At 60.7% G+C, this 23,181-nt stretch overlaps 2 protein-coding genes across 2 annotated transcripts; both read left to right on the forward strand.

Annotated features, from left to right (window-relative positions):
- Positions 1-2,273: 2,273 nt before the first annotated feature.
- Positions 2,274-8,736, forward strand: LOC308229224 (uncharacterized protein; the record flags this gene model as incomplete). Its single annotated transcript, XM_080633121.1, has 14 exons — positions 2,274-2,396; positions 3,412-3,454; positions 3,819-3,895; positions 4,049-4,112; positions 4,403-4,478; positions 4,697-4,724; positions 5,335-5,475; positions 5,594-5,725; positions 6,217-6,364; positions 7,142-7,194; positions 7,786-7,836; positions 7,956-8,038; positions 8,116-8,229; positions 8,577-8,736. 14 exons carry the CDS (start codon positions 2,274-2,276, stop codon positions 8,734-8,736), a joined length of 1,293 nt encoding a protein of 430 aa, XP_080489247.1.
- A 4,803-nt stretch (positions 8,737-13,539) lies between these two features.
- On the forward strand, positions 13,540-22,985 carry MICAL1 (microtubule associated monooxygenase, calponin and LIM domain containing 1). Its single transcript, XM_080633083.1, has 25 exons — positions 13,540-13,772; positions 13,850-14,116; positions 15,167-15,374; positions 15,476-15,592; positions 15,779-15,874; positions 15,954-16,109; positions 16,358-16,458; positions 16,708-16,965; positions 17,346-17,461; positions 17,542-17,668; positions 17,940-18,012; positions 18,486-18,636; positions 18,713-18,900; positions 19,007-19,116; positions 19,221-19,271; positions 19,356-19,433; positions 19,743-19,914; positions 20,003-20,085; positions 20,165-20,636; positions 20,731-20,801; positions 20,954-21,052; positions 21,145-21,238; positions 21,319-21,418; positions 21,510-21,583; positions 21,670-22,985. The coding sequence occupies exons 2-25, from the start codon at positions 13,868-13,870 to the stop codon at positions 21,798-21,800; spliced, it is 3,375 nt and encodes a 1,124-aa protein (XP_080489209.1). The 5' UTR covers positions 13,540-13,772; positions 13,850-13,867; the 3' UTR covers positions 21,801-22,985.
- Positions 22,986-23,181: the final 196 nt, after the last annotated feature.

The raw sequence follows: 23,181 nt of genomic DNA on the forward strand, positions 1-23,181 counted from the left end.
CCCTTCCCCTAAGACGACTCGTGATTTCTCAGCAGTTCTGCTTTTGGGTCAAGTCAAAGCAGGAGGTGTTTGCCCCAAGAGGGGAAAACCCATTCCTGGGAGCTTCAAGGACATTGGAAGCCCTGACCTGGTGGGGACCACTGTTGAAAGCTTTATCCCACTGTGGCACAGATCCTGCTTTGGAGCTGCAAATGGGTTCTCTGAGCTCCCCCAGGCCGTCGGGCCGCATCCTGTGCTCTGGCTCTTGCTGATGGATATGATGCTGGGCCAGCCCTGCCCCTGGACTAGGAGATGCCATTTGCTGGCTGACCTCTCAGGGCTTAAGAGATTTGCAGACCCCAAGGACCAGCCTTGTTCCTCTTGGTGCATTAGGGTCCCGTGGGCTAACAGCAGCTGCCTGCCTGCAGCCTGGTCCCCTGTAGCGCTGAGCATCAAGTCTGACTCCATATAAGCTCATTAGGGGAAGAAAGCGGCTTTAGAGGGTTTGAGCAAAGGATTGGGTAGGAGAAGGGGCAGTGGGGGTGATGGCTGGGGGGGAAGTAGGGCTGCTGAGAGGGACAAGAGGGATGGGGGTCCTGGGAGAGTGGCTTCCCTGCATCAGCACAGAGGATGCTACAGGGGCTCCTCATCTGTTATCCTGGTTTAACCTGGTGCTGTGTCCCCCATGAAGGCATGAGGGGGTTCCCAACTCTTCGGAGGTCCAGAGCCCCGAGCCTCCTGCCAGGGAGGTGCTGAGACTCAGGTCCACGCTGCTCTGCAGGCACCAGGCATGGAGGGAGCCGCCATGGTCTCTCCCAGCTCTGCCACCTCCAAAGAGTGGGTGCAGGATCCGGCCCCGCACCAAAAGCAGAGGTTCTGTGGCCACCTGCAAACCACTCAGCCCGCCCCAGCGCCGTGCGGGAGCTCCCAGACGCTCTCATGCATGTCCTTTAAAGGCCTTCTCACATCCAGCTCTTCCCTGGCAGCTCCTTCTGCCGCAGATGCGGTCGCTCTCGCCTCTGGGGAGCTCGCCCCGCGCGGGGCCCCAGCACCCCCAACCCCCGTCTGCCGCGGACTGAGGGCTGGGTCCGAGCTGGGGGGCCCCAGCGTCTGCCTTCAGCTGCATGAGACGCGTTCAGGCAGGTAACGACCCGCGGAGAGCTTGATGAAGTGGCTGAGCCGAGGAGAAGCGCTTCCCAGGGGGGTTATTTATGCCGTGCTGCATGGCTCTGTATTTCCATCATAAAGAGTGAGTGCCTGGGAGCCTGTCTGAGCAGCAGGGTTTCCTGTGGGTATTTCAGAGCGAGTGCTTTGCATCAGGGACCAGCCCTCAGGAAAACTCCATTGTGATGGGTTTGGCTGATCCCTGATGGCCAGGGGGCTCTTGAGCGCCTGGGCAGAGGTACCAGGGACACTTTCCAGTGTATAGGCATGAAATGGGCTTGCTTTGTCATATACCAAGTGCTGCTTGCTTTACACCTTCATCAGGGCTGAGGTCTGGGAGATGGGTGATATCCCCACTCAGGATGGGAGCAAGATGGGTGATGGCCCTGCTTGGTGATGGGGTGACCTATACTGAGCTTGGCCAAGGCTCTGTGGAGGCCAGTCTGTCTGTCCCCTTCAATCTCTGCTGCGTTTCCTCTCCTAGCCCTAAAACCCCCCTCTTTCTACCACATATCTGCATGTCTGTGGGCACAGCTCCTGAGGAGACACATCCTGCAGGAGAATCCCTTCACCCTGCCCTGGGAACAGGACTCTCTGCACTTTCTGCTGGCTTTCTCTGATTAAAAAACAGTTAAAATTGCAAAACAGCCTAAACGAGCTGTCTAAGCTCCCTTGGTTTCGGGAATCTCTTCTATTTGTCTATCTGAGAGCCAGCCTGGCAGGGGGATGCTTGGGGTACAGCAGGTTGCTCCCATTCTGCCATGTAGGTAGGTGCAAACTCATCTCCCCACCATGGAGATGACCCACATCAGGAGCCCCAGTCGTCCCATGGGAAGGGAACGGGGGTAATCCAGCTTCAACACTGCCCAGGAATGGGGCTTGTATTAAATTCCTCATTCCATCGCTCTGTGCCGGCCCAGATCCCAGCAGCATCCTCCCGAACTGCAGCGGGCCTCCCCACCTCTTTTCCCACAGATGCCTCCACACTAAAGCAGAGGAGCTTGGAGCTCCTGCTGGGTGAGAAAATGCTTTAAAAATATACCATTTGAGAGGCGTTCTCCCATCTGCGCGCAGTTAATACGTGTCTCTCGTGATAGGTGTGCTGGTCCCGGAGCCTCCGCGCTTCGCAGATGAAGCCGCTTGCAGGGACCTCGCTGGGAGAGGAGGAAGAGGAGGCACAGGGGCTGGGCCAGGGGCGCCGACGGCGGCAGCGGCAGAGGATAAAGGGGCCCAGCCCCTCACCTCGCAGGTATGTGCACGACAAGCTCACCCCATGGATTCGTGGGGTGCTGGCAAGTATGGGACGGGGACGGCAGTGCCAGGCAAGGGGGCAGCCTGGCTGGAGCATCATTTCAGTGCAGGGGCCCCTTCTGCAGCCACCACTCGTAGGAAATGACTCCCAGGCTTGCAGGAGCCTGACTGTAGCCCTTTTCTGGAGCCAGAAGCAAAGTTTTGGGGTTCAAATCCTTTCCCATTTGGGTGCTGGCCTCCAACACGAGGCACCGAGCATCATTTTGGCACAGTGGCCGCTTCTTCTGCAGCCACCATTCCTGGAGAATGACCCCCAGGTTTGCAAGGAGAAGAGGGAAAAGCCCAGCTGTGTCCCTTTCTGAAGCCAGGAGCAAAGTTTTGGGGTTCAAACCCTTTCCCAGTTAGCTGCTGGGCTCCAACACGAGGCTGCAGCCCCTGTATCTCCATGCACTGGTGATCTGCTGTCCCCAGTGTGCTCCATCATCCCAATGAGCAGGGATGCTGCAGAGCTGCCAGACTTCCTTGCACCCAGAAGAGAGTTTTGGGGTGGTGAGACCATCCTGGTGCACTTTTTGGGGGGCCAAATCATGTGCAGTCCCTGTGATAGTTGTGTGAGATGGCGCCTGGGCTCTGCCAGCAGCCGGATCTGTTGTGCCTGGGCAGAGGCCGGTGCGCAGCGAGGAGTGCTCAGCAGCCAGGGCAAAGGGAAATAAAGCACTAATGTGCTGAGGAGAAGCAGGGCCGTGGGCTGGTGACTCACTGCTGGCTGGAAACGGCTCCGGCCGGCTCCTCCGTGCCGGCTCTGCGGCGGCTGCTGCGCCCGTGCCAGGGACAGCGGGGACAGAGGCAGAGCGGGCTGCAGGGATGCTCAGAGAGGACCCAGCTCTGGAGCAGCAGCCCGTGGAGTAGCAACCCATCGCGGGGTGCTGTGGTGCTGGAGGAGGGCAGAGCGGGTGGGATACTGCCTCTGCTGCCAGTGTTTCTTTGGGGGTTACCCGGGTTTCTCTCCATAGGCAGCAGCAGGCAGAGCTGGCCGGACTCCCTGTGTCTCCAGATGAAGGTAAGGACAGCCCAGCATGGGGATGGGGGGAATGGGGTGGGTTTTGCACTCTCCCTTCTGGAGCAGCATCACATGGGTCCAGCAGGAGGGTGTCCCCTGGCCTGGCAGCAGCTGCCTGCAGCCCCACACCCATCCAGCCCTGGGACCCCAACGCCATTCCCTGCATCTGCCTCAACAATGGTGTCCTCACCGTCCTCCCACTGCCTTGGCCCAGCTCTCTTCACCTCACAGGGGTACTTTGGGGGGTACCTGCCCCGAGAGCCTGCGGAAATGCCAGCGGGGGTTTTGGGATCTCCCTTCATGTGGTGTCAGGCTGGGGAGGGGACGCTGCTGCCCAGCTCCAAACACCCTGTTTTGTCCCCAGGGAGGATGAGCAGTCCCCAGGGGCACCCAGACGGGGTTTTGGCTGGGAGTGAGCGGAGCGTGGAGCACGTTGGTGAGGTGAGAGGGGAGAGGAGGGCAGCAGGTTGGGGGGGCTCTTCCCTCGAACCGTCTCAGGCTCCTGTGGACCCCAGCTTCTCTGTGCTGCTCTTGTTGGGATGCTGTCCAGCACCAGGGAGGGGTTTGCTCCAACAGTGCTCTTGTGCCTCCCAGGTGCCAGGCACGGACAGGCAGGAGGTGGCTGTGCACACCAGAGACAGTGCTGGGGCCAAGGAAGGTGGGTGAGTCCCCTTCCCACATCCCTGCCTTAGGGGGAGGCTTGGAGAAGCTGGGGATGAGTGTGGGAACAGCATGGCCTGACGAGGGTCATCTCCCTTGATGGGGACATGGGGAAAGGAGACTGGCTTGGAGGGGCCTGAAGCCCCCCTGATGCTGGGGGAAGGACTGGGATGGTCCCACACCATGGGCACTTGCTATCTGCTGGGACAGGAGGGCAGAGGGAGGAGGAAAGGGCAAGGAAAAGCCTTCATGTGTGGTCTCTCCCATGGCATTGCTGCCTTCCTGCAGATGCAGAAACCCCAGAGGAGCCACTGCTGAGTTTCCCCAGTGAGCTTGCAGTGCTGGAGAGACTCGGCTTGCACGGGTAAGAGCAGAGAGCGCCCCTGGGGCTATGGGACAGGGGGGTCCCATAGCAGGGCACCGTGTGCTCCAGGGATTGGACTTGCCTCCTTTTCCACTGCTCAAGAGCCATTCTCCAGGCAAGGGGCACTTGGGCTTCTGGAGGTGGCTGGCACCCCTGCGAGCAGAGCAAGGGCATTTTCAGCATGCAGTGCATCCCTGACAGCTCTTCTCTTTCCACAGGGTGGCTTTGACAGAGCAGGATGTGGAGGTGAGGGCTGGGGAAGGGGGAGGCTGGGGAAGGGGGACACAGGGACTTTGCTGGCTCACGGTCCCAGGGCTGTGCCCTGCTCCTGGCCACCCTCCAGGCACCGCAGTCCCCTGGCAGCCACAAATCCCTTTCCTGGCCATGCTGTTGGCGTTTGGAGGCAGCTGCATTTCCACAGCAAGATGAACCCATCCTCGGCATTCCCACCGGGTGCTCTGCAGCTTGCCAAAAGCACCCCTAAGCCAGGGAGGTGGTGGAAGCCGCGCTAATAAAAACCATTCTGCTGTGAGTGCCGGGGCTGAGTCAGGCTCCGCTGTCAGCTGGGACCTGCAGTGAGGGCTGGCATCTGCCTGGCATGTGCTATTGCCAGGAGGGCTTGGGATTAACGTGCATTACCCATGGGGCACGTCTCTTGGGCAGCATGGCATCTCATGGGGACCATCCCCATCGTGCAGCAGCCTAATGGCTTCTGGGGCAAATGCTAACTACCCTTCACACTGCCCTGCTTTGTGGCTTGCTAAGGGAGTCTGTCTGTGCCTTGAGGACAGCAGCGCATGGCCCTGGTGGCATCCCCATCATGCTGTGTCCCACCTCTCTTCCTCCTGCCCCGCAGGCAGCCTTTGCCCACCTCGCCCTGGCTTTTCGCTGTGATGTGTTCACCCTGCAGCAGCGGGTGCAGGTGGAGAAACGGGCACGGGATGCGGCAGAGGAAAACATCCAGGAGGAGCTGGGGCAGTGCCGGGCTGCTCTGGAGGTAGGTGGGCATCAGGGCAAGGGGCTGGCATCTGCTGGGAACATCCAGCATCCAGCCCCAGAGGGGTTTGGACAACCCGAAGTCCTGGCTCTAGCAGCTTCATCCTTTCCCTCCACAGAGGCTGGGTCCATTCTGCACTGACACGGGCTGCAAGGAGACACTGGAGCAGCTTCAGCACAGCCTGGCCGTGCTGGCAGCTGCTGTGGAGCGGGCAACCAGTGCTGCAGAGAAGCTGGGGGCCGTACATCAGGTCTGTGATGTCTGCACCCTGCAAGGCTGGGAGCTATGAGGGGCACTGTGGAAGGACTTGGGGACCCATCCCTGGGCTTGCTGGGGTTTGTCCCTCCTCATGGTGCTGATGTTGACTTCATGAACATGGCGTGACATGAAGAAGTTATTCCCTGTGAGGGTGGTGAGGTACTGGCACAGTTGCCCGAAGAAGTGGTAAATGCTCCATCCCTGGCAGTGTTCAAGGCCAGGTTAGACAGAGCCTTGGGCAAGCTGCTCTAGTGGAAGGTGTCCCTGCCCATGGCAGGGGGTTGGAACTGGATGATCTTAAGGTCCTTTCCAACCCAAACCATTCTATGATTGTATGTTTACAAGTACTGGGTACAAGGGATCTGCCTGTCATTGGGAGCATTTTCACCCCCAGGGTGGATGCACAATGCAGGACAGGCAGGGACCTGGGTCTTTAGGGGCCAGGGAATGGGGAGCCTGATCTCCCATCCTGCCTGGCTGCAGGAGGCCCGGATGAGCCGAGCAGCAGAGGTGATGGTCCAGCACGTGGAGAACCTGAAGCGGCACCACCTGCGGGAGCACACGGAGCTGGAGGAGATGAAGCGCCTGATCCAGCAGAACTCCCGCAACCGGCAGCTGGCAGAGACCCAGGGTGAGGTGGGCTCTGTGGAGTGTGCAAGGAGCGATCCCATGGGATTTGGTCCCAGACCTCTCTGGGGGGTCAGCGTGACCCTGCACCGAGAGCCAGCAGGTTGAGCAGGCTGGGACATGGGGTGGGTGACAGCTGGGATCCGATGACAAATGTGGGTTCCAATGCTGGTGTAACAGCAGACGTGGCGTGGGAGCAGGTGCCAGTGGCTGGAATGCCATCATGCTGCAGGGAATGCAGGGCAGGGGGGCCCAGGGCACACAAAGGGAGCTCTGTCCCTGGATTCCAAACCCTGTGTACGCCATTGCCACGTGTGAAAGCAAGGTCCCTTCGGACAGGGCACATGAGTGACTGGTATGCTGAAGAAGGACTCTTCATCACGGACTATAGCAATAGGACAAGGGGTGATGGGTTCAAACTGAAACAGGGGAAGTTCAGGTTGGATCTAAGGCAGAAGCTCTTCCCTGTGAGGGTGCTGAGGCGCTGGCCCAGGGTGCCCAGAGAAGCTGTGGCTGCCCCATCCCTGGCAGTGTTCAAGGCCAGGTTGGACACAGGGGCTTGGAGCAAGCTGCTCCAGTGGAAGGGGTCCCTGCCCGTGGCAGGGGTTGGAGCTGGATGAGATTTAGGGTCCCTTCCAACACAAACCAGTCTGGTATTCTATGACTTGTACCAAGCACTGAGCATGTGGCCAGGACAGCTTTCGATGGGAGGGAGGTTTGCAACCATCAGCCCTGTCTTCATTTTTGGGGGTGATGTAAGGCTGCTTCTCTTTGCTCCCAGATGACGCGGAGCCACGGCTGAGGCCTCATCCCCTGATGCGAACTTTCCAGCAGGTAACTGGTCCCGGTTCAGCAGCCCCGGAGCCACCACCTCCCCGCACCCTGCTGCTCTCCCTCACCTGTGGTCCCCATGCACCCACTGTCCCCAGGCGACGCCATCCCTGCCAGCTGCTTGCTGCGGGCGAGGTCTGCTAGAAGTGCCGGGGATGAAGCAAAATGTAGGGGTGACCTCGGGGGGCTGCAGGGAGACAGGGTGCCCGAGGTTGGGTGCTGCTTGTCCCAGAGATCTCAGGCAGGTCCCTCTGCATTGCAGGGTCATAGCGTGAGAGGCGCAGGCTTGGCTGTTCTCTAGCACCAGCTCGAATTCGGCACTGATTCCCCTACAGCTCAAGAGGTAGGGGAGCGCTCGGGGAGGGGGTTAGGCAGCCCCGCTGGCACGGCTTCAAGCAGTAAGGACAGGCAGAAACTTCTTGGCTTTGACCTTCCCTCATCCCACCAGCTTTCAGGCTTCCTCTCCTTAGCTCCAGGGCCAGTGAGAGGCTGGCACAGTGTCCCTTCTCCTTGGTGTCTCTGTGCTAGGGAGGCGATGGGGAAGGAGGGGATGGGGAGCATGGGCAGCGCTCACCCCCAACCCCTCCATTGCAGGGGTCTGCCCGCCGCCGAGTCAGCATCGCCGTCATCCCCAAGCAGCTCTTGGTAAGGACACGCGCAGCAGGGATGGACAAGGGCTCCGTGTCCCGCTGTCAGACGTGTCCCCAGGCTCAGTGCTACCGGGGCGCTGGGTCCCCACTGATGTTCCCACCTTTGGTGCTCAGCCAGGTGCCAGCCCTGAGAGCCGAGTGGCGCTGGCCGGTGAGCTGGAGAGGGACGGGGCCCAGCGCTGGCGCAGCAGCCAGAGGTAACTGCAGCGGGTGGCATGGCGCCGGCTGCACTGCCCCACGGGGCACAGCCCAGCCCCGTGTCCTCTCTCCCTAGGAGCGAGCTGGAGCCGCAGTGCCGGGGCAGCGCCGTGACCGGGGACCCAGCGGCCGAGGCACAAGACAAAGGCTCAAGTGCAGGGAACAAGGAGCCGGAGCAGCTTGGGCTGATGTGAGCAGAACCCTATGTGTGCCCAGCACCCTATGTGTGCCCAGCATCTGCCTGTGGCTGCTGGGCTCTTTGTGGTCCTAGGACCGCACATGGGAATGAGCTGGGGAATGTGGGGATGTAAAGCTGAGATGTTACTTTTCTGCCCCAGTTTGACCCTCCTCTGCCTCAGTTTCCCCTGTGCATTGTGGGTCGCCTGTGCCCTCCCAGGCTTGTTGTTATTTGGGTTTGCAAAAGGGCCAGTGAGGGCTGTGGTTGAGCTGAACCCCTTCCTCATCCCCAGCTGGGGCGGAGGAGGGATTTGCTCTCCTCTCCTGGCTGATGAGTGTCCCTGGTCACCTTCTTTCCAGGTCCAAGGGGTCCCCAGAGGTGCTGTGGCGGCCGTGGCTCTTCCTCCCGCAGCACTACTGGGTTTTCTTCTGGCTGCTTCTCCTGAGCATCGCCTTCCTCCTCCTCATCCGTGCCCTGGAGCTGCAGCGGCTGCAGTCTGTGGCATCACCCAAGGCCTAAGCCTGAGCAGGGAGGGAGAGACCCTCAGCCTCCATCATTGCTCCTTCCTCACGCTGTAAAACACCACATCCCTAGAATAATAAAATTGGAGGGAAAATGGGGGAATTGTAATGCTGGAGCACAGGGAACATCCTGTGGTGGGATCTAAGGTTTGGCTGTCACCTCCTTACGGGCACAAAGGGCTCACAAACCTGCAGAAGCTCTCATCTATGCTATGAGTTTGCCTGTTCTCAGCACACCAAGGGGCGCAGCGATATTACCACACAATCCCCGTGTGCTGCATACAAAGACCAGAGTGCCCATGGCCAGTGAGTTTGCATTAGAGTCATATTCCCCCCCAGCTGCGCTGGCTGGACACCCTCCACCACGGCATGTCCTCGGTCTCTGCTCCTGGGAGCTGTAATTAAGATCTAATGCTCATTTGCTGCTGCCCGGGGGATAAAGGTGGGGCTGGAAGGAGTCAGGTCAGCGTTCAGACTCTCTCCCAGCACCACAGAGAGCTCACAAACAGAGGGAGCTGTTCCCGATAGCTCCGGCGTCTGGGAAAACTGCCTGGTTTGACGCAGACGCCCCGTTTCCGCGTCCGCCCGCCCCGGCCTCTTTCTGCTCCAGAGCATGGATGGGCTCCGTTGTGCCCGCATCCAGGAGCTTTGCAGGGAGCTGTTGGGCTCGAAACACCCCTGCCGAGCTGGGGGAGAGGAGTATGGGGGTGGTTCTGCACCAGGACCCCCGGGAAGAGGCCGGAGGGGCCACGGGAAGGAGGGATGGAGGTGCTGGGCTGGGTGTCCCCACTGGCCGAAGGCACCGGCGGTGCCACGGGTGACTCACGGCGACATGACCCCCGCCCCGTGCCCTTGAGTCACCGTCCCCAGCCTCGTGGCAGATTGTCCCCGTGTGTCACCGGAGCCCAGTGTCCGGCAGCACCCTGAGGACACCGGCACCCAAAACCACCCCAAAGCACCAGGCCAGGAGCGACCGTCAGTGACTGCAGCGGCTCCATCCTCTGCTCCAAGGTACCTTCACCCTACAGGGACCATTCCCACTCGGGTCCCCCCATCACCCCAAAAGTTTCCCCGAGGGCTGTGGTGGTTCTGGCTACTGGTTGGGGTGCGGGGCTGTCACCGAGCGGGTCCCCCCTGTACCACAGCTCCCTCCTGGTCTCTAGTTTTGGCTGGGGGGGGAAGTACAGCGCAGAGCCGGGGTGGAAAGTGAAGCGGTTTGGTTTGCTCGCCTGAATCTTTGTATTTCCTTTATGAAAGTCTAGTTTCTTACCCTAAAATTAACAAAAAGACCCCCCCAAACAACCAAAAGGGCAGGGGTTGTGCTGTGCATCTCCTCATCGAGCTGCTCCAAACCTCCCAGTGCAGCTTGGGGACCACTCGCGGGTGGGTGATGTGGGCTCAGCCTCTAGCTCTGTGGTACCCCAATTGCAGCAGCACAAAGCCGGAGCACCCCAGCACCAACCCAGCACCGCGCTGCAGCAGCTGGGACGCCCGGGTCCCTCCGGTCGCCCCGGCGGGGGGAGGCAGGGTGGGAAAGGGGGAGGGAAGAAGAGGAGGAGGGGAGGGGAGGGGAGAGCCGGGCCAGCCCTCAGCCGCTTGCGGAGCCGGAGCCCGTTTCCTGCTTTCTTCTGCCGCTGCAAGCAGCCCCGAGCGCTTCCCCCGGGCTGTGCCTCAGTTTCCCATTCCGGCAGGCTTTGGAGGTGAGTGAGGAGTGGCGATGGGCAGAGCATCCCTGCATGGGGATGTCAGGGCTCTGCTGTCTCCCTATCCCCTTGTCCCTCAGCTCAGATCCGGGCAGCATCCCACCGGCCGGTCCCCTCCGCTCGCAGGGCTCGGCTGAGGATGGGGGTTGCCAAAGCCAAGGGGTGATTTTGGGGTGCTGACAGGGGGGGGAGGGGGGGAACACAAGGGAAACGCTCAGCCCCGCCGTGCCCGTGTCCTGTGGGATGCTCAGGATGCTGAGCCCGGGATGCTCTGTGGCGGGGGGGCGGGAAGTGCTTTGTCTTCGCTGCCCCATCCCCAAAGTCTCTTCCGGCGGTCCCCCAGCCGCATCCTCCCTGCTTCTCACCCCCGGGACAAAAGGAAAAGAGAGCAGGCCCCACTCCTCCTCCTCATCTCCATCCCCAGTACTGCCAGTGCTCCCAGTGCCGAGAGGGATGGAGTGGGAAGAGTTTTGCTGAGCACTTTGCCCACATCCCATCCCTCTGCCCAGTGCAGGCAGAGGGATGCTCCAAGGGCCTCGGGAGTGAGTCCTAAGAGGGAGTTTGGGACTGGTCCCATCCCATGGCTGAGCCTGGGGGCACAGTCCTGTGCCTGGGGTGGATGAAAACTCCAGTACATTTGGGTAGCCAAATCCATGGTACCTACCCCAAGACCCGACGGGGACAACAGGAGCTGGGGGTGCAGGAGAAGCAGGAGGAGGACAAAGATGTGGGATCCAAAGCCTGGCCCTGGGCAAACTTCTTGTGCCGAAATTCAGCTACAAGAGGCAGCTCCCTCCATGGGGCCGGTGGTGGGCAAGTTTATGCATCATCCCGCAGGTGTTGTCTCTGTCTCTCCTTGGGATGTGGCTGGACTGTGGCTTGTGAATCCCCTGCAAAGGGAACACCAGAATGCCCCAAGAAGTGCTCACTTCTGCTGCTGGCTGCACCTCCAAGGGGGGATTTTGGCGTGTGCTTTCCGGGGGGAAAGCTCCCCCACCGTGACCCTGCTGCCAGGCCCTGCCCTCGCTACTGCTGGTGGCTGCTTTGTCCCCTCTCCTCCACTCTTCCCCACAGCTCTGTGCTGGGGGCCTCTGCCCATGCACCCACATCCCTGGCTCAAACCAGAGGATTCACAGGGATTTTCCCCTCCCTTCAAGAACTGGAGGCCTTAGGGCCCTGCCCGGCAGTGCTGGAAGGACTTCTCAGGGTCCAGCCTGGCTCAGCAGGGGTCCAGGGGTCTCCAGGCTGGATCCCAAACCCAGAGCAGCCTGGTCCATGCTGGGAGCCAGCTCCCAGAGGCTCAGCAGAGGCTGGAAATCCTCCTGTCTTTCATTAGCTCCATATGGAGCTGTGTCCTTCCCCACCCCATTTCCATGTGCCTGGAAGACACATGAGCTCGCCTGCAGCCCTGCACCCCCAGGGCAGCCCATCCTGGCCATCTCCCAAGGGGCTACTGCTGCTCCTCATGCAAGGACACAGGGGAGACCCCGACCTACAAAGCAGGATGGGATGTCCCTGCTCCAGGGACGCTCCACATGCGTCATTCCTGGGTGCTGTCCCCACCAGAGCCAACATGAGCTGAGTCAGGGCTGGCTCGATTCTCCCCCCCCCCAGCTCCTCCCTCCAGCTTCCAGGAGCAGTTTTAAGGGAAGAAATGCAGAAGGCATCCATGGGGAGAGCAGAGCCAGAGGCAGCCTGGCTCAGCACCATCCCTGGCCTTTAGGGGTTGAAAGCTGCTTATTTGCACCAAACCTGCAGGAACTTAGTATCCGGGGGACGGGGGGGGTTCTGTCCTTGCTGACAGTTGCTGGGGGTTGAGCCTCCTAAAGGGGATGTGTGCCAGCACAAGCATCGTTTCCGTAGGAAACTTGGTGTAACACAGGGAGTGTTGTTCTGCCTCCTCCGAGCTTCCCTGCCCCAGCGCCGGGGCTGGAAAGCTTTCCTGGGAAGTGTGCTGCCCCCGGCACCGTGTCCAGTGGGAAGTGAGGCCTTGAGGTGGGTGAATTTGCAGCACTGCCTCAGTTTCCCCAGGCTCAGTCTGTGCCGCTGGTGTGGCCAGAAGGGCTGGAGCACTCAGGGGAACAGGAGGAGTCTGTGTCCGGGTCTCACTGCCCTGCTGTGAACGCAGCGGTCGTGTCCTCTGTCCCCATGCTGCTGGTTTGGGGCCGACCAGAGGGTGCCAGCTCCTGCTCCGTCCCGGCTGGGTGCCTTGTCCGTGTGTCTGCTCAGGAAGGAAGAGGTTAAAGCACCCGGATTTCCTGGCTGTGAGGGAAGGTGACCTGCAGAAGTGCTTTGCAAAGCGCCTGCAGGCATAGGGAAGCTGCTGGAGTGAGACCGAACTTGAAACCTGTCTAGAATTTGGCCTTTCCAGCCTAAATGTAAGCCGAGGCTTAAACCCCTCCATTCCCCCACCCCACCGAGGGCAGCTGGGCTCAGATGCTGCCTCATTCCCCCTCTGACATCTTTCAGGGTGCCACCGCATTCCTGCCAGTAACACCAACAGGAGAGGGCAAAGAGCAATGGTTCAAAGGTGGGAATGTTCCGGCTTCCCAAGGCTTTCACCAGTTCCTCCTTGGCAGTGCCACAGATTTATGGGGCTGGGGGAGGCTTTCCCAGCCCTGGGGCTTGGCAACAAGGGCCAAGGCAAAGCTTTGTGCTTTGTGCTTGGGGTGGCAAATAGAGGATGGCATGGGACAGTGCTGAGGGGACAATGCCAGGAGTGGGACAGGGATGCCAGGAGTGCTGGTCCCAGGAGAGATGCCAGGAGTGCATCTCCCAGGGGATGCAGGGGGTTTGAGGTACCCGTGGGGAGCGCACTGCACCTCTCCCCCTGCAGGTTCCCTGGCATCGTGGGGCCGTTCGTACGCTGGTTTGGCTTTTGGGGTTTCCCCACTGGTGCTTCCTCTGTGCTCATCTGCTTCTGCCCTGCTCCAGGGGTGGCAGAGGCACAGATGGGCGGAAGTCACCCCGCTCTGGCTGCAAAAGCCAGGCTGGTGGGATGGGTCCAATCCTGCTCCCCAGGGCTGGGTCTGGCTGCATTTGGTTTGTCCCTGCACCCAGGACCCAACTCCCAGTTCCTCCCCTGGTGAGGCTGAAGGTGAAGAGGAAGGAAGTGGTGGGTTTGTTCCAAAGCACCTCGCTCCGCTGCAGGCACTCGCTGCATGGAGGAAGCCGCTTGCTGCCACTGCAGCCGTCCCCTCCCCTGACGTCACTGCCCAGGGTGGCACCGTGGCTCGCTGGGTGCAGCACCCAGGGGAGACTTCAACACCCGCTGCCAGGAAGAGCCGCCCAAGAGCACCCTCGGGTGGGAAACCTCACATCCAGGGACCAGGTATGGGACTCGGATGGGTTTGAGGATGAGGGTCCAAGAGGGTCCCCTCCCTGCTTACCTCTGCTGTCCCTCGCCAGGCTGCGGGGTGAAGCAGGATGAACGCTCCGGCCAACCCGGCCCATGCCGTCTTCGAGAGGTTCCTGCGTGCCAGGGAGTGCCAGGAGGTGCTGGGCTGCTTCAGGGAGCTGTGCCAGGAGCTGGGGCTGCAGGGCAGCGGGCTGCAGCTCTACCATGGCCTCAAGGCTGCCCTCAACTACTGGAGTGCCAAGGCCCTGTGGAGCAAGCTGGATAAGAAAGCTGGGCACAAGGACTATGACCAGGGCACAGCCTGTGCCAGCACCAAGGTACCGGGCATATGGAGTGCAGGGTCTGGGTCCCTCCTTGCTCTGTGTCCTTGTCATCAGGGTGAGAGCATCACTTGGGGCACCCTGGCCCCCGCCCCAGGAGGATGCGGGATGGGGTTGATGGAGTTTAATGGGACAGGGTGTTAATTAGCACCACTCCTCTCCCCATGGCATGATGTCACCTCAATGCCACCCAGCCAACAGCGTCCTTCCTCCTCCTGGCTGCTCCTCACTGGGGACACCTCATGGGACCTGCCAAGCCCCTTTTGGAGGACAGGAGCTTTCCTGGGGCTGGGGCACCCTATTTCTGTCCAAGAGCTGATAGCTTTTGTCCCCAGTGCTGGTGCCGCATCATCCCCCTAGCCTTATGCAAGAGATCAAATCCGAGTCCTGTTTTTGAGCCTGTTGCTGATAAGATCTGCCCATTCTGGGCTGTGCTTTATCTCATAGAATCACAGAATAGTTTGGGTTGGAAAGAGCCTTAAGACCATCCAGTTCCAACCCCCCTGCCATGGGCAGGGACACCTCACACTGAACCATGTCACCCAAGGCTCAGTCCAGTCTGGCCTTGAACACTGCCAGGGATGGAGCATTCACAGCTTCCCTGGGCAACCCATTCCAGTGCCTCACTGCCCTTACAGTAAAGAACTTCCTCCTTATATCCAATCTAAACTTCCCCTGTTTAAGTTTTACCCCGTTACCCCTTGTCCTGTCACTACAGTCCCTAATGAAGAGTCCATCCCCAGCATCCCTATAGCCGCCCTGCAGATACTGGAAGGCTGCTGTGAGGTCTCCACGCAGCTTTCTCTTCTCCAGGCTAACTGAGCACTTTGAATTGCTGCCCTGGGTAAAGGCAAGGTTCAGGCAGCCAGAGAAGCGAGGGGCTCCCCACAGGACCCCCCATTTTGCAGGGAGAAGCAGTGCATGCGGCCCAGGGGACAAGAGGAGTAGCTGAGAGAGCCAGCTCCTGGCCTGGGGAAGGAGGGAGATGCTGCCATACTGCTCTCTGTGGGGTGCCCGTCCCCTTCACACCACCCATCCCCTTGGCAGTGCCTGGTGGTGGGGGCCGGCCCCTGTGGGCTGCGGGTGGCCATCGAGCTGGCGCTGCTGGGTGCCCGCGTGGTGCTGCTGGAGAAGCGGGATTCCTTCTCCCGCAACAACGTCCTGCACCTCTGGCCCTTCACCATCCACGACCTGCGGGCGCTGGGCGCCAAGAAGTTCTATGGACACTTCTGCACCGGCACACTGGACCACATCAGTGAGTCTTTCGGGGGGGCCAAGCTCTGCACCCTCAGGGTCCCCCCGTTGTCCCCACAAGGACCACGGGTGCAGCCCTGAGGGTCCCTGCTCCCATCCCAGGTATCCGGCAGCTCCAGCTGATCCTGCTGAAGGTGGCTCTGCTCCTGGGGGTGGAGGTGCACATCAACGTGCAGTTCAGTGGTCTCATCCCCCCAGTGGGCAAAGCGGGTGGACAGGGTAAGGTATCACTGTGGCATCTCTGGGGACAGGGATGTGGGTGGCTGCTCCGAGCCCCCCCCAGGCCCTCTGCTAGTCCAGGACATGCCTTTTTGCAGGGGGATGAGATGCAACCGTCTCCCCCCCTGCACTGGAGCACGTCCCAGTTGAGACCCAGCACACTCATGATGGCCGCTCTCCCCACAGGCTGGCGCGCTGTGCTGCAGCCCAGCTCCTCTCCCCTCAGCCGCTACGAGTTCGACGTCCTCATCTCAGCCGGTGGAGGCAAATTTGTCCCTGAAGGTGATAGCAGCGGGTCCCGGCACCCATGCGATTGGTACAGGGGGCTCAGGTGGGGGCTCACACCAATCCTATCCCGCAGGGTTCAAGCGGAAGGAGATGAGGGGCAAGCTGGCCATCGGCATCACCACCAACTTCATCAACCGCCACAGCCGGGCCGAGGTGGAGGTGGCCGAGATCAGCGGCGTGGCCCGAATCTACAACCAGAAGTTCTTCCAAAACCTCTACAACAAAACAGGTCGGTGGTCCCAGCCCTGGCATGGGGGGTGCTGGGGGTCTGTGTCCCCTCCTGGTGCAATTGGAGGGCTCAACCCTGGGATGTCTTATAGGTCTTTTCCAACCTAGTTGATTCTGTGACTCTCTGTCCCCTGGATGTGTGTCCCCCCATGGTACTTCATAGCAGGGGACATTTGGTTGCTGAGCTCAGTGTGGGGACTCCCTGTGGCTCTGTCCCATGGCTCAGCAAAGGTCCTTTCCCATTCCCAGGCATCGACCTGGAAAATATTGTCTACTACAAGGATGACACTCACTATTTTGTCATGACGGCCAAGAAGCAGAGCCTGCTCAAGAAGGGGGTCATCCTCCAGGTGAGAAGGGCAGGATCCAGCCCTGGGATCCCATAGTGATGGGGGGTAGGATGCAGCTCACGGGTGCTGGTTTGACCACGCACCCCTGGGATGCTGAGGGCTTTGGCAGCCTGTGCCAGGGGAAGAATCCTTCTGTAGGGCTTACAGCCCCAGGCCCAGTGGCACAGCTTCACCCTAGAACGGGCTGCACTCAGGCTGGGGGCAGACGCCACCTCCCGTGTCCCAGCCAGCTTCACCCCATCCTCGCAGGACAAAGCGGACATCGAGAGCCTCCTCTCCCCGGAGAACGTGAACCGGGACGCCCTCCTCAGCTATGCCAAAGAAGCTGCCAACTTCTCCACCAACTACTGCCTTCCCCAGCTGGAGTTTGCCCTCAACCACCGGGGCCTGCCAGATGTTGACATGTTTGATTTCACCTGCATGACACGCTCGGAGAACGCGGCGCTGGTGCGGGAGCACAATGGGGTCCGCCTGCTCCTGGGGCTGGTGGGCGACTGCTTGGTGGAGGTGAGGGTCCCCCTTGCAGCGCCATGTCCCTCAGTTACCCTTTTCCCTGCAAGATGTGTTGGTTGTGATATATTCCCCATCCCTAAATACTTCTGGCCCCATCCGTCCATCCCCAAGTCCCAGTATCAGGATGCTCTGGTGGGGTTACACCTTCCCTGGCCCCACCAGGGATCTGGGGTGGGTTCAGGGTGGAGGAGCAGCCCAGCTCCTCTCCAAACGCAGCCATACTGGGCAGGAAGGACACGGACACCATCCTCGCTGCGCGTCCTGCCGCCTCTCCCTGCTTTCATCCCCGGCCAAGCCCAGCAGCTCCCAGCCTCTTCCCAACCATCCCGACCAGCTGTGCTGCTCCAGCTCCATCTCTGCCTTTCCCTTCACAGCCTTTCTGGCCGCTGGGCACCGGCGTGGCCCGGGGCTTCCTTGCTGCCTTCGATGCGGCATGGATGGTGCGGCGATGGGCGGCTGGGACCCCCCCACTGGAGGTGCTGGCTGAGAGGTGAATGTCCCCATCCTGTTGGGCTGGACTCAGAGCAGGTGGGGATGAGCATTGACCCCAGCCCTGTCCCTTCCACCCAGAGAAAGCATCTACCAGCACCTCTCCCAGACCTCCCCGGACAACACCAACAAGAACATCAGCCAGTACAGCATTGACCCGGCCACGCGCTACCCCAACATCAACCTGCAGGCCATCAAAGCCAACCAGGTACCCAGCCCAGGTCCTGCCATGGGGCAGCCACCCAGCCCAGCCTCCCCAGTGGTCAGGGTGACACCAACTTTCACGGTCTCCTGTTCCAGAAGGGTGTGAAGCTGAAGATGTTGGTCCCCAGTGCGTTTAATGCATTGCGCATTGCGGATGCGGGTGGTTCTGGGGAGGTTGGGGTGTTCGGGAGTCCCCTGGCTGGGCTCAGCTCTCTGCAAGGTGCCACTGGCTCTATGCAGGTAGTGACCCATCACTGGCGTGTCCCCATCTGCAGGTCCGGGACCTCTACCTCGTGGGCACGGTGGAGGTGGATCACAAGAGGAAGAGCGACAACAGACTCAGCACTGGTAGGAGCAGCCAGTCCTGCCCTGGCCCCCCCAGCGCCAGGACCCCCCATTCCTCCCAGCAGCCCAAGCCAGAGCAGCTCCTGTCCTGATTTTCCTCCCTATCCTTTTCCCTGGCTCGTGTCCATCCGCTCACCATGCTCCTCCCAGCACCAGCTGCATTTCCATCCCGGTGGCACTGCTGGTTTCCATTCCCCCTGCCCATGGTCCCTATGGGGACACAGCCGCAGCTGCTGTTCAGGGGGGAGGTTGTTGTCTCCTTCTGGCCTGCACTGATGCTGAGCTAGGAAATACTGACAGATGCTTTATCAACCCATTTATTGAGCCTTGGGGGAGTGGGCGGTTGTTGCGTGGGGGGCATCTTGTGTCAGTCCCATGGGACCCCTTCCCCACTAAAGCACTGATGCTGGATTGGGGAGCGGGATGGGGGTGTCCCCTGCCTCTTTGGGGTGGGGATACATGTGCTGCCTCCCCAGTGGTCTCCAGAGGTGCCTATGAAGACCTGCTGAGCTGGTGCCAGGCCAGCACGGCCGGGTACCGAGGCGTGGAGGTGACCAACTTCACCACCTCCTGGACCAGTGGCTTGGCCCTCTGTGCCCTCATCCACCGCTTCCGTCCTGACCTGGTGTGAGTGCCTGGGACCCCCACCGGGTACCCCCCAACCCGCAGAGCACACCCTGATGCCACCCGTGTCTCCCTGCAGGCACTTTGAGTCTGTGGACCCCCAGGATCCCATTCGGACCCACCAGATGATGCTGGACGTGGCAGAACAGGAGCTGGGCATCCAGCCTGTCCTCTCCAGCACTGAGATGGCCACCATGGCAGAGCCTGACCGCCTGGGGCTCATCACCTACCTCAGCCAGTTCTATGAAGCTTTCAAGACCTTGCCAGGTGCGAATTTTGGGGTGATTTATTCCATTCTGATACCCCCACTGGGGCTGGCTGGGTGCCCCCCGCTTTGTAAGGTGGGTCCCATGGCTATGTCCCCTCCATGCAGAGGCAGAGGAGGTCACCAAGAAGTCGCTGTTTCCACTTGGTACACGAGGAGCCATCCTCTTCCTCAGCAGGCAGCAGAAGAGCCGGAGCCTGACACACAAGCGTGCCCAGGTGAGGGATCCCCATCCAGGGCCTCGTGGATGCCAAAAAAAAGAGATGGGTTTGGGAGCCCCAAAACCATGCCCCCTTCCCCATCCTAGCTATCCCCTTTGCAGGACAGTGCCCAAAAGGATGCTGAGGCCAAGAGGAGCCGCAGGGATGCTGAGGTGGGTCAGCAGAGGGATGCTGTGCTGGGGTGCAGTGGTCCTGGGGAGCAGTGAGGGGCTGACCCTCCCTTGGGTTGCTCCTAGCTGGACACAGGGCTGGATAAAGACATGCTGGATGATGCCCATGAGCCGCCACAAACCACCACCATGGACCCAGGCCAGGTTGGTCCTTGTGGGTGGGGGGATCCAGCTTTAGGTTGAGTGGGTGCTTGGGGGGGCACCGGTGGGGCTGAGACAAGGGCTGGGACTGGAGCTGTGCAGGCAAACACCCACATGCTCCGGGCTCCTCCCTGCCTGTTTCCTGACCCAACTGGTTTTCCGGAGCCAAGACCTGCCACTCCCTTGCTGGTGCCAGCAAACCCGGGCACCAAGCGGAGGAACCCCCCCCAACCCCTTTAGGCTGCTAGAGCCGGGGGCAGGGTGGGCGCCAGCTCCCCGGGTGCCACCGCAGCCTGTCCTGTGTGCCCGCAGCCAGCGGCCGCCCGCGGGGACAGCAGCGACGCCTGCTACTTCTGCGGCCGCCGCGTCTACATCCTGGAGCGGGCCAGCGCCGAGGGGCGCTTCTTCCACCGCGGGTGCTTCCAGTGCCGGCAGTGCGGGGCCACCCTGCGCCTGGGCGACTACGCCTGCGATGAGCAGCACGGTGAGGCAGGCGGCGGAGAGGGCATGCGCAGGGGAAGGCTTCTCCACCAGCCCGGTCATCGCATGGGCTTCGGGTTCCTCCCCTCCAGGTCATTTTTACTGCTCGCTTCACTACCCCAATCCAACCGGCATGGATCCAGCCCAGGAAGAGTCCCCGGTGCTGCCTGATGGGGTAAGTTGCTGTAAATCCCCATGGAAAAGGGGGAAGGTGGAGGGGGATGCTCCTGTGCTGCATAACCCCTCTGCCCTAGGATGCTGCTCGCATGCTCTCGGATGCTCGGAGCCCATGTGTGTCCCCCAAGGATGGTGTACCACCAGGTCCCCTGCAGCCCCCACCAGCAGCCCCACAGCTAGGGGAAGAGCGAGGGGCAGTGGAGGACGCTGTGGGTGATGCTGGTGACATGGAGGAGCAGGAGGAGCTGTTGGCACAGCCCAAGGAGGATGTGAGAGAGGATGAAGGTCCCAGCGTGGAGCCCAGACGGGTGGCAGAGGAGGGTGAGGAGGGTGGCGGCAGGAGAAAGATCGTCCTTACACCACTGGAGAAGCTCAAGCTGTCCACGCTGAACCTCACCAGTGAAGCAGAGCCTGAGCCACCACCGAAGCCAGCTCGTCTGTGGCTCCAAGCAGCACCCGAGGCCCTCCCTGCTCAGTGGCCAGGACAAGATGCCTGGGAGGACGAGGAGGAGGAGGAGGAGGAGGAGGAGGAAATGGCCATGGAGGAAGGTAGGTGGCTACAAACTGGAGTCTCTGTCTGAGCAGGGCTCTGGGTCCCTCCACTATGCCAAAATGGTCCAAAACGGTTCTTTTCTTGGGGCAGCTTTGGAGGAGAGTGACAGTGAGGAGGAAGAGGAGGAGGAAGGCATGAACCTTGGCATCAGGGTGGAGTCAGTGAGTGCTTTCCCTTAATAGCAGTGGCCGCACCAGCCCAGGCAGTACTGGGGCTCTTGCTGCCATCTCCTCTCACAGAGCCATTGGGTCAGGCTCTGACACGGCTGCTGGGGCAACGACTGACCCCCTGCCCATGCCACTGTCTCTCACAGGGCCTGGACCTGGGGAAAGAGGAGAAATACCCCACCTGGAAGCGCACCCTGACCCGCCGGGACAGGGAAGCCCAGATGAAGCGGTTCTGCAAAGCCCAGGTTAGCCCCATGGGGCAGAGCTGGGTCCCCATCCCCTCCATCCCACTGCAGGAGGTGCCAGCCCATGGGTGATTACTGCCCTCCCTTTGCAGGCCATCCAGAGGCGGCTGGAGGAGATCGAGGTGACATTCCGGGAGCTGGAGCAGCAGGGCATCAAGCTCGAGAAATTACTCCGGGATGAGGGTGGTAAAGTCAGGGTGGATGGGGCACCACAACCACCATACCGATGGGGTCTGCGCCCCACTCACAACCCCCCTGCCCCACAGGCACCCCGGCCGACCAGAAGACGCAGTGGATGAACCAGCTGCTGTACCTGGTCCAGAAGAAGAACAGCCTGATGTCTGAGGAGTCGGACCTCATGATCGCGTAAGGCTTGGGGAGGATGCTGCCGGGTTGGCATGGGGGGCTCAGCTCACCGCAGCCCCCTGAGCCCAGCATCCCCCTTCCCTCCCTGCAGGGTGCAGGAACTGAAGCTGGAGGAGCAGCAGTGCCAGCTTGACCAGAAGCTCCGGGGCTACATGAACAAGGAGGGTGAGTTCTGGGGTTCCTGTACCTCGTGGGGGGAGCAGGATGGGGCTGTGCCCCCCCCCCCCCGCTCCAGCCTCCTGCTCTCATAGAATCCCTGAAGACACCTGAGGATCGCGCAGCCGAGCAGGAGATCCTGGTGCAGCTGCTGGACGTGGTGAACAAGCGCAATGTCCTCATCCACATCCAGGAGGAGAAGCGGCTCAGTGAGCTGCAGCCCTGAGTCATGTGGCCCCAGGACACACCGGTTCCCCCCGGGAGGGCGCAAGAGGTGTCCCCCCAGCCTGGCCAAGCATCACCTCTGGAGGTGATGCCTGAGGTGCTGTTGTGAATCCAGCTCCCTGCTTGCCAAAGCTGCCATGGAGAGGCCGGACCCATTGGTGGATACCTGTGTAGGGAGACACCGGGGAGCACCCTGGCTTTGGGGTGCAGAGAGGGTTTCCCCACGCTTGGCTGGATTGCCTTTGCCTTGAGCTTGCTTGAGAACAAGATCTGCAGGAGGCTGCAGGACACAGGGACTGTGGCGGCTCTGCCTGGGGTTTGCTACAGGAGGAAGAAGCCCCACATAGAAGTAGGGTCTCACTCAGTACAGGAGGTCCTGCAGCCATCACCTCTTCCAGAGGATGCTGCCCAGAGGCTTGGCTGGGGCATGGAAAGTGTTTTGTCAGCAGAGCCCCTCGTGCTCAAGCTGAACCTGCCTCAGGACACGTTCTTGGTGGGACAGAAGTGGTTCATCACAACCCGTCCAGCTCTGGGCACTGAAGATGTGACCATGACCACAACAGGGAGGTTGCAGTGGAGATGCCAAATGTGGAGAGGCCATGTCAGGAGTAGCCCTTGGAAGACATCCTGGGGCATCCATCCATGCTGAGGACATGCGTCCTAATCCAGGATATCCATCCCACCCTGGGACATCCATTCTAACCCAGGACACCCACCCCACACTGGGTGTCCAGCTCTTCCAGGGACATCTGGCTCTGCAAGTGGAGCCAGGGACAGACGGGGCTGATCCCACCACTCTGCATCGCTGCTTTTGAGTGCCACATCCATGCTGTCCCCAGCAACTGCTGGAAACCAGTCAGAACCCCCCCCGTGATGCCCCAGGGCTGGGGAAGGGGCTGTTTGTCCAGCAGCTCCCAGAGGGGATTGTGCTCAGGCCTGTGTCCTTCTTGTCCCTTTGGGGTTTCTCCTGCTTGGCAATGCCACGGTTGTTGTGGGGTGGCCTCCACGGCCAGACAGTGCTTAAGCACCAGCTATGCCAAGCATGGAGGTCCTGGGCACAGGCTCCTCTGTTAGCAATACACCCCCCTCTCCATTCCTCATCCTGCCTCCCCAAACCCTCCTGTCCACTTTGTGTCTGCACCAGCCCTACAATCCTGCTGCACCCTCTCCCTTCCTTTGAATAAAGCCTCCCCAGCCCAGCACCAAGGGCTAAAACATCACCTTTATTTCTATCCGAGTCAAATCTGGTTGCTGGAGCAGGCACCAGCTTTCACCAGGAGCCCCTGAGGCCACCCCAGGCTGAGCCTCTGGAGCCTCCTGACCATGCTGGTGGGTCCCTCCAGGTAAAAAGGGTGTGTTAAAAAAGTGATTAAAACCTGCCT

The sequence above is a fragment of the Psittacula echo genome (assembly GCF_963264785.1).
Source record: "Psittacula echo genome assembly, chromosome: 22".
Taxonomy (NCBI): Eukaryota; Metazoa; Chordata; class Aves; order Psittaciformes; family Psittacidae; genus Psittacula; species Psittacula echo.